This window comes from Setaria italica, chromosome IX, assembly GCF_000263155.2.
Source record: "Setaria italica strain Yugu1 chromosome IX, Setaria_italica_v2.0, whole genome shotgun sequence".
Lineage (NCBI taxonomy): Eukaryota > Viridiplantae > Streptophyta > Magnoliopsida > Poales > Poaceae > Setaria > Setaria italica.
In genome coordinates, this window is record NC_028458.1 from 52365610 (window position 1) to 52380956 (window position 15347).

Below are 15347 nucleotides of genomic sequence, written 5' to 3' on the forward strand. Positions count from 1 at the left end.
ATGCAGCAAACAAGTGGCTAGTTTACAGAACCAGCTCATCACACCACACACATTGCGCATCCAAGAAAAAGATGGCCCAAAACATTCAGTCGAGATTTTTTTTTGGTCTACTGAGCAGCTATTATTTGCTCACTGGTAATCACAAAAAGGCGTGACGGCTTGTGCAGACCAAAAGAGGGCCGATCAGATGGTGCGGTACTGCGCGCGTGCGCTGTACCCACAGCGCGCATGCGAGACAGGGACGCTGCTGCCCCTGCATCCGCATCCATCGCTGCTTCTGGAACAGTTGGGGCGCCAAGCCCACAGCTAACTGCACTGGCATTAAGGGCACCCCTAAAGGTAAAGAGCCCAAGATTCCGTGACAAGCGGCTACGTGACGCCCGGGATATAGCTGGGGGCACACTGCAGATGGCATTGAGCACCTACCAATCCAACCGCTATACCCTTCGACGTAGCGCTTGTCATGTATCCTCATCCTGCTACTTGCCCAAAGACCAAAGCGACTCGACACGATCGAGCCATGTATGCGGTCGTCTCGCGTAGGATTTCTTTTTTGTGGAGCGTTTGGTACGGGAGGTCCTGCTTCATCTTCTTCTTTTGGGAGGTCCTCCTTGTAGTAACTGCTGCGTCTCACTGGGCAGTCAAAGATTTGTCGAGCCATTTGAGGTTGAGCAAGTGATGAACAGGAGATGTTAACTAGGGTTGCCGGGTTGGTCCAGACATGAGGATCTGTTGGCTGTAGCAGCATCATGACAGTGCCGGCTGTGACGACCTTGTGAGTGAGCACTGGTACTGTGGTACATACACACGGGCGGACGACATCAGTACAGTGCGCGACCGCGTCACATGACCCGCCAAAAATTTTCTTTTGGAGGCGCAGCAGTGACAGGAGTCGCTGGATGCTAAGCAGTGTGCATCAAGGCAAAGGAGCGCCTCTCTCTAGGCGACGAGATGACAAGCTCACCGGCTCGTCGCCTTGGCCGGCCGCGTCCTTGGCTGCAACGAGCTGCCCCGGCACGAACTCGGTCACGTCTGACTATCTGAGCCTCTGCGGCGTGGTGTGGTCATGTAAAGACAATTTTTTTTTTTGAAAAGCCATGTAAAGACATATAACCATATAGGACGAGCTCCATCAATTACCGGAGCAGAGTCGGTCACAGGGTCAAACAAAAGCCATGCATGCCACTGTCCTGCTGCGTTGCTTGCAGTCCTTTTTATCTGCATGTGACCGGCTCATCTCATCATTGCCGATCAAAAAACTCTCAAACAACAATGGACTCGGATCACCCTTTCTACCGTAAGAAATAGGAGCATCGTATTCAGGAAATGGAAATAAAACACCCTCATGTTTCACAAAAAAAAAAGAAAAAGAAAACTTCCTCGCTAAACAGCAGATGCTCAATGTGGCAGAAGATTCTGCTATTTATTTACTAATCGATTTTCTGATAGGACGATTATGAGGTGACAGAGGTGAAAAGGTCAGCAGCCTTGGACGGCGTAAAATTACCCTGCGTGCATAAACAAGAGTAAAATGAGACAGATCAGGATATAATAGAATAGAGTGAGGCCCTTCTCTGAGCTCTGCTCTCTCTCTGCCTAAGCATAAAATAGAAAAGAAGTTGGTAAGTCTTAGGAGTCGCAGGCATAAATATAAAAGGGACTTGCCACAATAAATAAAGCATCGGAATAGCCGGACACAGGACCGATCTGGAGTGCTGTTCTGATATAACCTCAAGGAACAGTACCACCACCACTGTACCTGCAGTGTAGTGGGGTGGGGCGGGGTGGCGTGGAGTGGAGAGGAGTGCCTCAAGTTCATCACCCTCAGTCCTCCACTCCTCGGTTGTCCTCTCCTCTCACCTCACAAGAAGCAGGAGAGGGGGGCCGGGGAAGAAGAAGGAACTTTCAGCGGAGGAACAAAAGGAAAAGGCATCAGCAGGTCAAGGCTTTAGTAGGTGATCAACTCCCCGGCAACAACTCCAGCTTCCACTTGCCGTGGACGACGATTCACCTGTGAGGCAGGTAGATGCTGGGTCTCCCCTTTTTAGTCTCTACCAGAACCATCTGCTCTTTACAGTTCACTAACCTGCAATGCGGGGACAGATTCCAGCGGCTTGCTCGAGCAAGGTCACGATGGGGGAAGCCTTCTTGAGCTCTGTGGCAGCGGCCGGCGGAGGAGCTGTAGCCTCATAGCTCTGCCTGACTAGCGATGTCTCACGGCCGCTCCAAGAGGTGCGCACCCTGTTTGCATTATGCAGTTTGACGAACTGCATATTTAACTTTGCTCACAAAACCCTGGAATATGCATTGGCAGTGATTCTATCAGAGTGCTCAGAATGGATAGTGTGGATTCTTCTTCGCCGAGGTGCCTTGCTCATGCTCAGCATCAACAGGTAAGCTTCCGGTTGTTGAGAAAAAAAGATGTCAGATTAGCTCTTGGTTCTTCACTTTATTGAAGGTGTCTGTTATGTGCCATGGATTGCAACTGTTCCGACTAGAAATAATCAGATTTCTCTTCAGCTTGCCTCTCTTACCATTCCTGTTGTATGAAAGGATGCCGGGGAACTGAAGGATCAGAACAGCACCAGTAAGATGCCGTCCTGTCCTAATGAGCTTCCATGCTCATTGAAGCGAGAGGTAAAATCAGATATCAGCTCGTTTTCTCCTTCAGTTTGTCTTAAAATGTTCCTTCCTTAGGACCATCACCATAGGTTCTTGCTCATTTTAGATCTCTTTCAACCAGTTCCACAGTTCTCACATTTGGCAATGCTAATTTTCTTAAATGTCATATGTATGGATTAATTTATATGTCCAAAGTTGTCAAGGATAAGAATGTCATGATTAAAATTGCTATAGATACTTCGAACTCTGTAAATAGCATAATTCATTATGTGCTCGAGAAAAAAACAGCATAATTCATTCTTGCAATATGTTATTATGAAATTCTGATTTGGTTTTGATACTTATGATGCTGCTACTTCAGGTTCAAGTCCTTGAGAAGCGACTAAATGATCAATTTGTCATGCGCCGTGCTCTTGAGAAAGCACTGGGTTACAAGCCTTGTGCTATTCTTTCATCAAATGAGAGCTGCATTCCAAAGGTGAAACTCCTTTTCCAATGTAGTGGGTCTGGAAAGAGAGAAAGAAAATAAAGAGAAAATATTTTACCATCTCATTGTAATGATTTACTTCCGAACTGCATACTGTGTAAGTTATTCTGAAGATAGAGTTTTCAGTAATTCACATAGCACTTTTCTTTCTTCCATGATATCACAGCCAACAGAGGAGCTAATAAAGGAGATTGCAGTACTAGAGCTAGAGGTCATATGCTTGGAGCAACATCTCCTGACTCTCTACCGAAAGGCCTTTGAACAACAATTTTGCCCTGCCAATTCTTCTTGTGACATGGAAAGCGTCAATCAATCAGCAAGGTCTTTTTCAGGCATACTATCTGCAGCTTCAGAACTGGACTTCTCAACCCCAAGGAAGCACCAACTAGCGCAGTCCAGTCGAATGGTCTTGGCACGCAAGTCGACACCTACAACTTCTACAAGCGAAACTAGCCACGAAAAGACCAATATCGTACGCAGCCATTCCTCGCTTCTTCACCGTTCCGTCAGGGTATCTCCTTCAGCAAACAATCTTGCTAGAGCTCTGAAACCATGCCATACTTCGCCTCTATCATTTGTTGAGGTACAGAATGATGTCTAAAACCTCTCTTATTGTTCCAACTATTTTAATCAGTTTGCTACATGATCTCTCTTGCACATGTTGTATGTAGCAATTTTGACCTATGGAATTCTAACATGATTATTTTCGATTACCAGGAAGGGAAGTGCATGGATTCTGGTATAGTGAGTTTGGCAGATATATTAGGGACCAGGGTTGCAGATCATGTTCCTCAGACGCCTAACAAGATATCCGAGGACATGATCAAATGCATTGCTGCCATATACATACGGCTGAGAGACGTTCCCACAGTTCAACATGCCTTCTTCCCCTCACCCTGCTCATCCTTTTCATCAGCAAGTGGATTATCTTCGAAATATACCGCAGATATTTGGAGCCCCAGGTGCAGGAAAGAGAGCTTCATTGAGGCGTGGCAGGAGAACGCATTAGGCAATGGCGAATCAAGGGAGCTGGGTCTACAGTATGATTCTGTGGTTGAGGTTTCTGCTCTTTGCAAGGGTGATCAGAGGTCTGCTGATGTTAAAGATATGTTGCGCAAATATATGTGAGTATTTTTCCAGTGACCTTTTATAGCTGATAGAGAATAAATTTATCCGTGCAACCATTTGCTGACTAGTTAAAGATGCCACTTTGTAGGTCACTTGTACAGCTTCTAGAAACTGCTGATCTCAGTGGGATGAAACATGAAGAGAAGCTTGCTTTCTGGATCAATGTGCATAATGCAATGATGATGCATGTAACTAGTTTCATGCCCTGTACCTTGACATCTTACTCTAATTTTTCAACAGATGGAGTTCAATCTAAACATTTGTTGTTTTCAGGCCCATATCGAATACGGGATTCCACAGAGTAACAGCAAGAGAATCCTGCTAACCAAGGTGAGAACAAAAAAAAAACTCTCAAATTGCCATATTTCAGATATAATGTCATTCCTGTATCTCATTCTGAATTTGTGACGACCTTGCTTTTTGCGCCACAGGTATCCTACATCATTAGTGGCCAAAGAGTAAACGCGGAGCTGATAGAGTACCAGATCTTGTGTTGCCGAGCGCATTCTTCTGGACAGGTTTGCTGTTATGCCTCCTGGTGTCCTGCATGATTTCACCTTCCCATTCAGGCCTCAGCCTAACATCGCTCCATTGAATGAATCCTGTCAGTGGCTTAGGCTGCTGCTCTACCCGAAATGGAAGTCCAGGGACAAGGACGAGCTGCAAGGCTTCGCCGTGGACCGGCCGGAGCCGCTGGTGCACTTCGCGCTGTCCTCCGGCAGCTACTCGGACCCAGTGGTACGTACGCACGCAGCATCGATCAATCACACCCAACTCCCAACGGCGCACACGGACATCACGTAGCACCAGCAGCTCCGGAACATTGATTCATCTCCCTCCCAACTGTTACCCTCTCCATTCGTCAGGTGCGGCTGTACAACCCGAAGAGCCTGTTCCAGCAGCTGGAGGCCGCGAAGGAGGAGTACATCCGCGCCAACGTCGGCGTGCGCGGCCGGGGCCAGCACAAGGTAATCCTCCCCAAGGCCCTGGAGCTGTACGCGCGGGACGCCGGTCTGGGCGCGCAGGAGGTGGTTGCCGCCGTCGAGTGCCACCTGCCCGAGGGCCTCCGGGACGCAGTGCGCCGGAGCCAGCAGGGCGGGCGGGCGCGCGGCCGGGGCGTCGGCGGCGGCGGCGTGGAGTGGAGGCCCCACAACCTGGCGTTCAGATACCTGCTGGCCAAGGAGCTGGTGGGCGGGTCCCCCGCGTGCGGCCGGCAGCTCGAGAAAGCCGGGCCGGTCGGCGCGGTGCGTGCCGATCCGTGATCGTGGCCCGTCAGATCACCGTGGGGCCGTGGCCGGGCCCGGGTCGTCGTGCCGACTGCCGAGCCGGGCCCAAGGTGTAACGAGATGAGATCCGGGGGACCGGGGCGCGGGGTGTATGTACAGAGACATCTGATTTGGTACGTGCTCGATCTGCTGTCAATATGAATGAATAGAGGGCACCTGGATTCTCTCTCTCCCGCTCACTTGGATGGAACGCAGGAATTTCTGAAGAGATTTTACAGAGGTTTCACAGAAATTAATTCGACCTCGTACCGCCGATCGATCATAAACACTTCGACGTTCCAATCAAGAACAGGGCCTGCTCACAGCGCCTTTTTTTTTATGAGGAGCTCACAGCACCCTTGATAGTGGACACTGTGACTTTAATTGAGGTAGTACGAGAACAAAGTTAGGCCCGCCTGACATGACCAACGAGAAACCGGCCCAAGAAAAAGAAAGGCCGGACGCTTTTGCCAAGTTTGTGGAATTGGCCTGGCCCTTTGGCGCGTACGAAACGAACGCTTCTTGGAGAGCAAGAAAGAACGGAACGAGACTTTGACTTGAACTCCCGAAACCCGCCGCTGTTTTCCGCGCGCCCAGCCGCCCACGTTATTGACGGCGCCCGAGCTGCAGCTGCTCTACGCTGCGTTTGCACCCCATGACCCCAACCCGCCCTCCCTTTTGTCGCAGCGGCACATGGTTTTGAGCCTACAACCCCAGTCCCATCCGGCATCCCCCGACTCCGCCGTGCTGCATGCGTAATCGCGTGCCACTACCAGAGGATCAACGCAACATGGCCACCACCGGTGCCCGGTCCTCGCGTCCTGGCTCGTCGGGTGCCCCAAGGGCCACCCAAAGCCTGGGCAGATCGACCTATATAAACTCGCGCCCCAGTTCGGCTCGAATCACAGCCGATTTCCTCAGCGATACGTGCATCGATCCACTACTACTGTCCAGTGCTCGCTTACGCACTCAACCAACTTCACATCAAGCTAGCTAATCGACAAGCAGGGAGAGGCATGGCGCTCGCGGAGGGGAACGGCGTGGTCGTCTTCAGCGAGGAGCAGGAGGCGCTGGTGCTCAAGTCGTGGGCCCTCATGAAGAAGGACTCGGCCAACCTCGGCCTCCGCTTCTTCCTCAAGTACGCTACGCACGCCGCGATCGTTGTTCTCTGCGCTTTGTATGGGATCACCGTACGTTGCATTGTGCGCGCGACACTGACTGGCACACGGCGCCGGGCGTTTGTTCCTGCAGGATCTTCGAGATCGCGCCGTCGGCGAAGCAGATGTTCTCGTTCCTGCGCGACTCCGACGTGCCGCTGGAGAAGAACCCCAAGCTCAAGACGCACGCCATGTCCGTCTTTGTCATGGTACGTACGTTCTCACGATAGTATAGTTGGAGTATATATGTAGTAATGAAACTAGCTAATATATAACGTGATGGCTGTGGAAATTATCCATGAAGTACAGAGGACGACTGACAGGAACTAATTAATGCGTGTCGCGATCAATGCTGCAGACCTGCGAGGCGGCGGCGCAGCTTCGGAAGGCCGGGAAGGTCACCGTGAGGGAGACGACGCTCAAGAGGCTGGGCGCCACGCACTTCAAGTACGGCGTCGCGGACGGCCACTTTGAGGCAAGTCACGCCAGCAACCACCCCAACTGTGACCGACCTTTTTGACCTGGGAATAGACAGCAGATAGAAAGCAATCTACCCTTCTAGAAATCTAGCATATGCTTACAATAGACTTAACCGCGCGCGCGTTGACAACGATGCAGGTGACGGGGTACGCACTGCTGGAGACGATAAAGGAGGCGCTTCCGGCTGATATGTGGAGCCTGGAGATGAAGAACGCATGGAGCGAGGCTTACAACCAGCTGGTGGCGGCCATCAAGCAGGAGATGAAGCCTGCTGCATGATGCTTCTACTCGATCAGCCTCCGAGCCCCCCCATGACGCAACACCTCAAATTTCCCGTTGCTGCTTCTGCTTGCCGATTTGACTTTGTGCTGTGCATTTTCGAAATTTGACAGATCATGTATATTATTGTCCTTTTGTTATTGTGATGGACAGTGAATAAAGATGTAACCATTACGCGTTTGACATGTGTTTGAAACTTGCTATATTAGGTTTAAAAATGACAGCTTTTATTTAAAAAAATGCTATATGGGCAGTGGCGTAGGCAGCATTCTCAACCTGGGTATTCATTGTAAAAGAACATAGATATTTCTTAGCTGGGATAGTGTGTACCGTACTACTGTGGCTCTATATATGTATTAACACTGAAAGTATACTTATAGTAGAGCTTTGGCCCGAAATCATGGGTATTCACGTGAATACCTATGAATACCCCTAGCTACGCCACTGTATATGGGCTGACAAAAGGTATATTAGCGTTTTTCCGATTATTGAATTAGGTCTCATAATTTTAAATCAAGCTTTCAGATTTGATGAATTCATATGTTAAAGGAAATTTTAAATTGGTGATGTGTCGTTTGGCAAGAATATCTAAGATTGAAATCTATACCGTTGCCATAGTCAATTGATAACAACGAGGGGGGAAAGGAGAAAAAGAAAAAGGTTTCAGTTTACAAAAGGTATATTAGCCTCTTTCCAATTATTGAATTAGGTCTCGTAATTTTAAACCAGGAAATTTTTTAAAATAGTGATGTGTTGTTTGTCAAGAATTTCTGACGTTGAAATATATACCGTTGCCATAGTCAATTGATAACAACGAGGGGGAGTAAAGAGAAAACGAAAAAGAATGCTGTCATGACGGCTCATGGGCCGCGCTTACTCCGGTAGGCGCTGAACCGCTAGGCCTTTGCAGCTTTGGGCCATCACCCATGAGAGAGAGGCGCTGGACCTTTGCAGCCTTTGGGCCGACCATCTGGAGCCCGCGAGTAGGCTAGGCGTTTGGCCGGCCATTCTAAAATGGGGATAGAGATGTAAGAAAAACATTGCACCGACCGACACGCGCTGGTGAGGAGAGAGATGAAATACAGTACACCAACAGTGTTACGCATGTCTCACGCGCCTGTTAACGACACCGATGATATGAATCCTCAAACCCAATGCGTTCCACGTGACGTTGCACAGGCGCCACCGCGCCAGATCAAACTCCCCGGGCGAGTAGGCCAACCACCCCAATCAGTGCGGTACGGGCTCGACTACTGGAAGATCTTGGCTGCTACCGAACGGGACCGCGATGCACCGCTACAGTAAAGTGAAAAGTGATCAGGATTTGCGTGTCGCTATGTGCGGACCGTCCGGGTTCTGCTGTTCTCTGCATCGCTGCATGTGTGGTAGTACTCCTACTAGGAGCCTATTAGCGCTTGGGATTCCCTTGCTGTGGTCGCTGTGACGACGGAGCAGAATTCCCAGACGATTTTGGCCTGGTTTGGTTCCATTTGCTTATTTTTAAAAATAAGCAAGTGTCACATCAATGTTTAGATACTAATTAGGAGTATTAAACGTAGACTATTTACAAAATCCATTATATAAGTGAAGGCTAAACGGTGAGACGAATCTATTAAGCCTAATTAGTCCATGATTTGACAATGTGTTGCTACAGTAAACATTTGCTAATGATGGATTAATTAGGCTTAATAGGTTCATCTCGCTGTTTAGCCTCTACTTATGTAATAGGTTTTGTAAATAGCCTACGTTTAATACTCCTAATTAATATCTAAATATTGATGTGACATTTGCTTAAAAATAAGCAAAGGAACCAAACGTCCCCTTTGTGTTCTCTGCATCGCTGCATGTGTGGTAGTACTCCTACTAGGAGCCTATTAGCGCTTGTGATTCCCTTGCTGTGGTCGCTGTGACGACGGAGCAGAATTCCCAGACGATTTTGTGTTCTCTGCATCGCTGCATGTGTGGTAGTACTCCTACTAGGAGCCTATTAGCGCTTGGGATTCCCTTGCTGTCGTCGCTGTGACGACGGAGCAGAATTCCCAGACGATTTTGTTCGGTAGGGGTAGCTCAGATGAAACATTTGACTGTACTCCCTCCATTTAAAGTTCGGTAGGGCTAGCTCGGCGATGAAACATTTGATTGTACTCTCTCCATTTTAAATTATAAATTATTTTAATTTTTTTAGAGTTAAATTATTTTATATTTGATCAAAATTATAGAGAGGTTCATAAAAATTTATAGCCCGAATAGATATATTATAAAAATTTATTTAATGAACAAACTAACGGTACTTGTTCAGTATTATGAATGTTAATATTTTATTGTATAAATTTGGTCAAATTTGAGGTCTTCCGACTCTTAAAAACCGACGAACCCATCATAATTTTGCCATACTTGGGTGGTTAGCAATAATGCAGGCGTAGAGCTTGGCCCCTGGGGCCCTGGACGCGTCAGCAGCCGTTCCAGGCTTCCAGCACAGCTCCAATCACTCCGCATGCAGCCGCCGTTGGCTACCGGCCGGCGGGATCGAGAAGCGGCCGGCACCCGGGGGCCGGGGCATGGGCTGGCTGGCTAGCCGCCTGCCGGGACGGGACCGCCGCGACGACAGGGAGCCAGGGTCGCCATCACAAATGAACGGAGCCATGGCAGCCATCACCCACGTGATTCGTATGAGTCCATTCACCGTTTCTCACATCGCACACCCCTGCATAGATAATATATATAAACATATCCTGGACGGCAATTCCGATTATTGCAGGTTTTCTAGAGCTCTAGGCAACGTAGGGCACCTAGATATATCTATGGTCTATATGATACGTACTAGCACCGTCATGATAGCATCGGTTCTGTGATGATGAACGTGACGTGCTGGGGTCAAAAAACAATTGGCCGCGTGGTGCACGCTTGAAGTTAACCGGTAGGGAAGAAAGCTCGGCGCGCACTAGGTATGGTGTATGAATGACTACGTGCGATGCATTTGCTTGCTATATTCTGCTTCCGCGAACCCTTTTGCACCAACCCTTTCACCTTATCTTGAGAGTTTGGTGGTTGTACTGAGACGTCAAATTGCCGTACTGGCATAAACATTACCGACTTTTACAACTCCATCTATCGGAATGTTTGACACCGCAGGCTTTGGGACCAAACAAAAGCTACAAAAAAAAGCACAGGGGGGGTAGCTTGTGGTAGAGTTAAAAAGCGGCTATTGTAGTTGCACCCATAGCTCCCACAAATAGTGCGAATTAGATCCGTATGCGTAATTCTCGATGTGTCGTTCAACCTCGTTCTGTAACACTGTGATAAGCTTTTGTTGCGTTGTCGATCATTTACTTAGATTTATTTTGTACCAGTGCTGTGTTGATTTTTCATGTGCCTTCCTTTACGTGGAGTCTACGCTCTCTTCCTGTACGAATTTATTTCTATCTTAATACGTACTATCCGATCTTTATCTTTTTCTCAAAGAACGAATCCTTTTCTAAATTGTTGTCAAAAAGCGTCTGACAGCTTTTCTGTGCATTCGAGATTTTCGCTTTCAAATACCTTCTTTTTGTCAATGCACACCACTGTTAACAAGTCAAGAGTAGTTAGGCACTAGTCAACCTCATTTCGCAATAGTACAATCATATGAATTAAATATCCGAGGACCTCCTCGATCGCAATAGTACAATCACATGTGCTAATTGGATGGATGCCTCAAATAGCACTGGTAGAGAACTCACCTTTCATGTGTCCATTTTGTCTCGGTTTAAAGTTAGCCCGGGACAGAAGGTTCACCAACCGGGACTAAAGCTCGGTCATTGGTAGGGGGCTCACCAATCGGGACCTTTTATCCTGGTTGCAAAGGCTAGTGGAAAAAAAAAGATCCTGAGAGGTCTTTTATCCCGGTTTGAAACACTAACCGGGATAAAAGACCTCCCCTTTTATCCCGGTTGGTAACACCAACCGGGATAAAAGGGTCGAGACCAACCGGGATAAAAGGGGGTCTTTTATCCCGGTTGGTGTTTCCAACCGGGATAAAAGGGTCCCCCACGAGTTAATACAAAAGGATTGCATCCCCTATATAGTTAGATGTATTGTGTAGGTGGGATGGGCTAGGAAGCTATGCGCGAGGCTGGAGGTTGTGGGTTCAAATCCCACGCTGCGCGCACAAGCATATTTTGCGTGAAAAATCTTGTGACTTTTTTTTTTGCAGCGCCTGGTATTACCAACCGGGATAAAAGGGGGGTCTTTAGTCCCGGTTTAGTGACCCGGGATAAAAGACCCCTCCCTTTGTCCCGATTGGTTTATCCCGGATGGATTTTCGGGAGATTTGTATCCTACCAACCGGGACTAATACCGAGTTCTCTACCAATGTAGGTAGAACTATAGTATCTAAATAGTCATGTTCATGAATCATAGTTTCTCCGTTTTAAATTATAGATCATTTTATTTTTTTTATATCCAAAACGACCTATAAATTGAGACAGAGACTATACACTGAGACAGAGAGTAGTATTTAGCACCGCTCACTTTTTTATTTTTTACCGGAACTGGATTAAATCCCAACGTGAGAACATCACATATGTGTGTACATGTAGATGTGTTCCACGAACTGGAGTGGACCTATTTTGTCCCACTTAGAGACGTGCACTAAACTGCACCCACGTGTGCGTACGAACGTGCATGTGGCGTGTCTGTGTAGTAGGTGCGTGGGCGCGCACCGGAGACAAATGTCGTCCATGCACGGTTCGCTGGCAAGGAGAATAGAGCATGGTCCGTGGTCACGGCCCTGGAGCCCACGTAGGTTGGACGGAACAGAAGCCGGTTCCGATATAGATTCAGTTCAACATTGTTCATACTGCTCTGCAAACCGTAAAGATCTCTAGACGATCATCGTGAAGTCGTAGCTCGGATAAAGCAAAGGTCTCGTCAACGGGCTTGAATAGTATGCACGGCCGCTATATATAAGGGAGATCCCGTCGTCGATCGATTCGTGCGGCGTATACGTACGTACGTGGTGACATCTACAATGTGAATGCACGCCTGCGTGTGGCGTAGATCAGTGAAAGGTAGTAACTTGGAGCAATTTGTGCAACATGCCAACATGCATTGCAAAGAGTCAAATCAACACCTCCGATCACACGTGAAAGAGGGAGAAATCTTATTACAATGCAAGGGGGGAAAACGAACGGGACGAAATAAAGGCACCCGTCCTGCACCCATCCAATCCAATCATATCATCCAACCGCGACAAAGTCCTTGGCGGGTGCAGGTTTGATTAACCGCCGTGATTTAATTTTTACTCGCTGCCTGGACCAGAGGTCGCCTTCGTCACGCTGGTGAAGTTGACGCTGGCGCCGAGCAGCTCCGTGCTGACGGTGGCGGTGAAGGTGTCGTAGCGGAGGAACAGCTCGACGACGAAGAGCCTGCCGACGAGCACCACGAAGTTCTTGCCGGGGCACTGCTTGTTGTCGACGCTGGGGCTCTCGGTCTCGCGCCCGTTGGACCAGTACACGTACTGCAGCAGCTTGCTGCCCTCGTCGCCGACGAACCGGTCGGGCACGAACTCCCTGGCCGTGGAGCCGAACACGCGGGCGTCCTTGGTGGCGCACGGCTGGTAACCGAACAGCATCTCGCCCTTCTTCACCTGGAACACGCCGTCGTGGCTCGCGATCTCCAGGTCCTTCTTGGCGTGGCCGTACTGGAACTTGACGGGCGGGTCCAGGCGCAGCGACTCCCACACCACCGACTTGGTCAGCTCCATCTTCTCCAGCGCCGCCAGGGTGACCTTGCCGCCGGCCTCGGCCACGGCGCCGCGGATCTCCGCCACAAGCCTCTCGTGGAGCTTCTCCCCGGCGTTGGCGATGTTGGCCAGGAGCCCCGGGAAGAGCACCTTGAGGCCGCCGTAGCTGTTGAACGTCGTGGCGAAAAGCAGGTTGTGGCAGGCCTCCTCCCGCGACAGGCCCAGTGTCTCGGCCATGTCGAGCGCTTGCTTCCCGGCGGTCGAGTAGTAATTGTACAGCGCCTTGTAGTCGCCCTTGATGAGGAACGGCGGGAGGTGGAAGGTGTGGAGGAGGGGCTCCTCGAGGACCATGGGGAGGCCGAGCGTGACGAGGGGGTGGAGCTGCCAGATGAGCCACTTGGCGGCCTTGGTGGGCCCGCTGCTGCCGAGGTTGGTCGCCGAGGGGCGCACGCCGAAGTAGGCCTCGCCGATGAAGTCGAAGGAGGTGACGTCGTTGAGCTTGTTGAACGCGGCCTTGCCGGACTTGGCGAGCTCCGACTCGACGGTGGCGAGGAGGGAGGAGAAGTTGGAGCGGAAGGTTGGGATGACCTCGTCCTTGCGGGAGAGCAGGAGGTTGAAGAGCATCTGCTTGACCTTGGTGTGGGTGGGCTCGGAGGGGTCGAGGTAGGAGCAGACGCGGTAGCCGCCGGTGAGGGAGGTGGAGGACATGTAGGTGCCCGTGAAGAGGTTCTTCTTCTCCACCTTGTCCATGTCGAAAAGCACGGGGAAGCTCTTGGCGTCGAGGACGGCGACCACCCGCGGGTCCTTGGCCATGAACGGGCCCGGCGGCACGTTGATGCGCACGACGGTGGAGCCGTAGCGCTCGACGCGGGACTCGAAGTACTTGTCCTGGCCCTGGAAGTAGTAGAAGTCGAGGCGGTCCCGCACGGCGCCGATCACCGGCAGCCCGTAGCTGCCCGGCACCGGCTTCGGGGCGCCGGACGAACCCTGATCGGAGCTCGCCATGGACGTATGGGAAAAACTCTCGCGGCTACCTTGGATTCTCACTACCTTGGATCGATCAGAGCTCGCGCGGCTTATTAGCTTGCGCAAATTTCTCTCTCCTTGTCACTGACGCGATCTCTTCTCAAGGTTTGGAGGGAGAAGAATGGAGATGTGGTTTGCTTCTTGCATTGGGTAGCGGGAGAGGGCGGGGTACAAATAGCCTGGGCGCGCGCGGGAGGGAGGCACGGCAAGTCGCTAGAACCACGTGCGCTAGCACCGATACGTGTTCCGCGTGCCGTGGATCGCAGATGGGATGCATGCCCCGATCGTCCCAGCTACTATTCTGACAGCGGCCGGCCCGGGCCAGGACGCACGCCGCGCCCTTCGTCGGGGGCCGGGCGCGCGGGCTTACCCCACGCGTTCCCCTCGCTAGCGTGTGCTTCCAGCACGCTCAGTTCGTTGGCGTTTGTTCGTGCTTCGTGTGGTGCGGTGACCGCAATGGCGGGGGTCGCGCGGGGCACCCAGAATCCGGGGCGGGTGACGTGAATTCAACCAGGAAAAATCTCTAGTTCATCCAATGAAGAAAAGAGAAAAGTCTCAAGTCGACGGGTGCAAGTTATTGCGAGGAGGATAAGCTAGCGCCGAACGAAAGGTCGTGGTCGGTCTGAAAGTTAAACTATTCATGTACAGTCTGTAGGATCCAAATGGGGGAAGATCATCCACAACTTGCGTGATTTCTCATGTTCATCCCATGCGTGTCAGGTATCGAGATAACGCAGATTAGTAGGGGATTAATTTTTAGTTTGGATAACATAAAATATTTGATACCAATTTAAAGAACGTTTACGTGAACTAATTATAAACTAATTGTATAAGCCGTGACTAATTCGCGAAACGAATCTATTAAGCCTAATTAATCCATGATTTGACCATGTAGTGCTACAATAGCTAATCATGAACTAATTACACTTAATAGATTCGTCTCACAAATTAACCTTCAATTATACAATTAATTTTGTAATTAACCTATATTTAATATTATATGATAGTCCAACTTTAGTCCGGAACAAACACCCCTAGACTGGACCAACCAAATCTTCTAGAGCTAACCAAATCTTCTAGAACTAAAATAATCGGGGACTCCCGCGCCGCGCACGGATGCACCTTAACAAAACATGATTTGCGACGGAGACGTAGCCTGGCATCTGACCATTTTCAGCCTC

At 49.9% G+C, this 15347-nt stretch overlaps 3 protein-coding genes across 4 annotated transcripts; 2 read left to right on the plus strand and 1 right to left on the minus strand.

Moving 5' to 3' along the window:
* Nucleotides 1-1779: 1779 nt before the first annotated feature.
* LOC101783110 lies at nucleotides 1780-5733 on the plus strand. Of its 2 annotated transcripts, none has more exons than XM_004985079.4 (12): nucleotides 1780-2022; nucleotides 2104-2232; nucleotides 2315-2393; nucleotides 2554-2637; nucleotides 2984-3100; nucleotides 3276-3692; nucleotides 3827-4233; nucleotides 4326-4425; nucleotides 4511-4567; nucleotides 4669-4755; nucleotides 4847-4975; nucleotides 5104-5733. In XM_004985079.4, the coding sequence occupies exons 2-12, from the start codon at nucleotides 2210-2212 to the stop codon at nucleotides 5497-5499; spliced, it is 1896 nt and encodes a 631-aa protein (XP_004985136.1). In that variant the 5' UTR covers nucleotides 1780-2022; nucleotides 2104-2209; the 3' UTR covers nucleotides 5500-5733. The 2 variants fall into 2 exon arrangements, with proteins under 2 accessions (XP_004985136.1, XP_022679308.1); XM_022823573.1 differs by having other exon boundaries at nucleotides 1780-2018.
* Nucleotides 5734-6396: 663 nt separating this feature from the next.
* Nucleotides 6397-7603, plus strand: LOC101783769 (non-symbiotic hemoglobin). Its single transcript, XM_004985081.2, has 4 exons — nucleotides 6397-6640; nucleotides 6754-6868; nucleotides 7018-7134; nucleotides 7278-7603. The coding sequence occupies exons 1-4, from the start codon at nucleotides 6519-6521 to the stop codon at nucleotides 7416-7418; spliced, it is 495 nt and encodes a 164-aa protein (XP_004985138.1). The 5' UTR covers nucleotides 6397-6518; the 3' UTR covers nucleotides 7419-7603.
* Nucleotides 7604-12483: 4880 nt separating this feature from the next.
* On the minus strand, nucleotides 12484-14326 carry LOC101784451 (allene oxide synthase 2). Its single transcript, XM_004985083.4, has one exon. The coding sequence runs from the start codon at nucleotides 14143-14145 to the stop codon at nucleotides 12697-12699; it is 1449 nt and encodes a 482-aa protein (XP_004985140.1). The 5' UTR covers nucleotides 14146-14326; the 3' UTR covers nucleotides 12484-12696.
* Between the last annotated feature and the right edge of the window lie 1021 nt (nucleotides 14327-15347).

Coding starts and splice junctions, on each gene's coding strand:
- LOC101783110 (XM_004985079.4), top strand. CDS start 2,210: ATGTCTCACGGCCGCTCCAAGAG. Junction 2,394..2,553: donor CTCATGCTCAGCATCAACAG/GTAAGCTTCCGG, acceptor GTTGTATGAAAG/GATGCCGGGGAACTGAAGGA. Junction 3,101..3,275: donor ATGAGAGCTGCATTCCAAAG/GTGAAACTCCTT, acceptor ATGATATCACAG/CCAACAGAGGAGCTAATAAA.
- LOC101783769 (XM_004985081.2), top strand. CDS start 6,519: ATGGCGCTCGCGGAGGGGAACGGCGTGGTCGTCTTCAGCGAGGAGCAG. Junction 6,869..7,017: donor CCATGTCCGTCTTTGTCATG/GTACGTACGTTC, acceptor TCAATGCTGCAG/ACCTGCGAGGCGGCGGCGCA. Junction 7,135..7,277: donor TCGCGGACGGCCACTTTGAG/GCAAGTCACGCC, acceptor ACAACGATGCAG/GTGACGGGGTACGCACTGCT.
- LOC101784451 (XM_004985083.4), bottom strand. CDS start 14,145: ATGGCGAGCTCCGATCAGGGTTCGTCCGGCGCCCCGAAGCCGGTGCCG.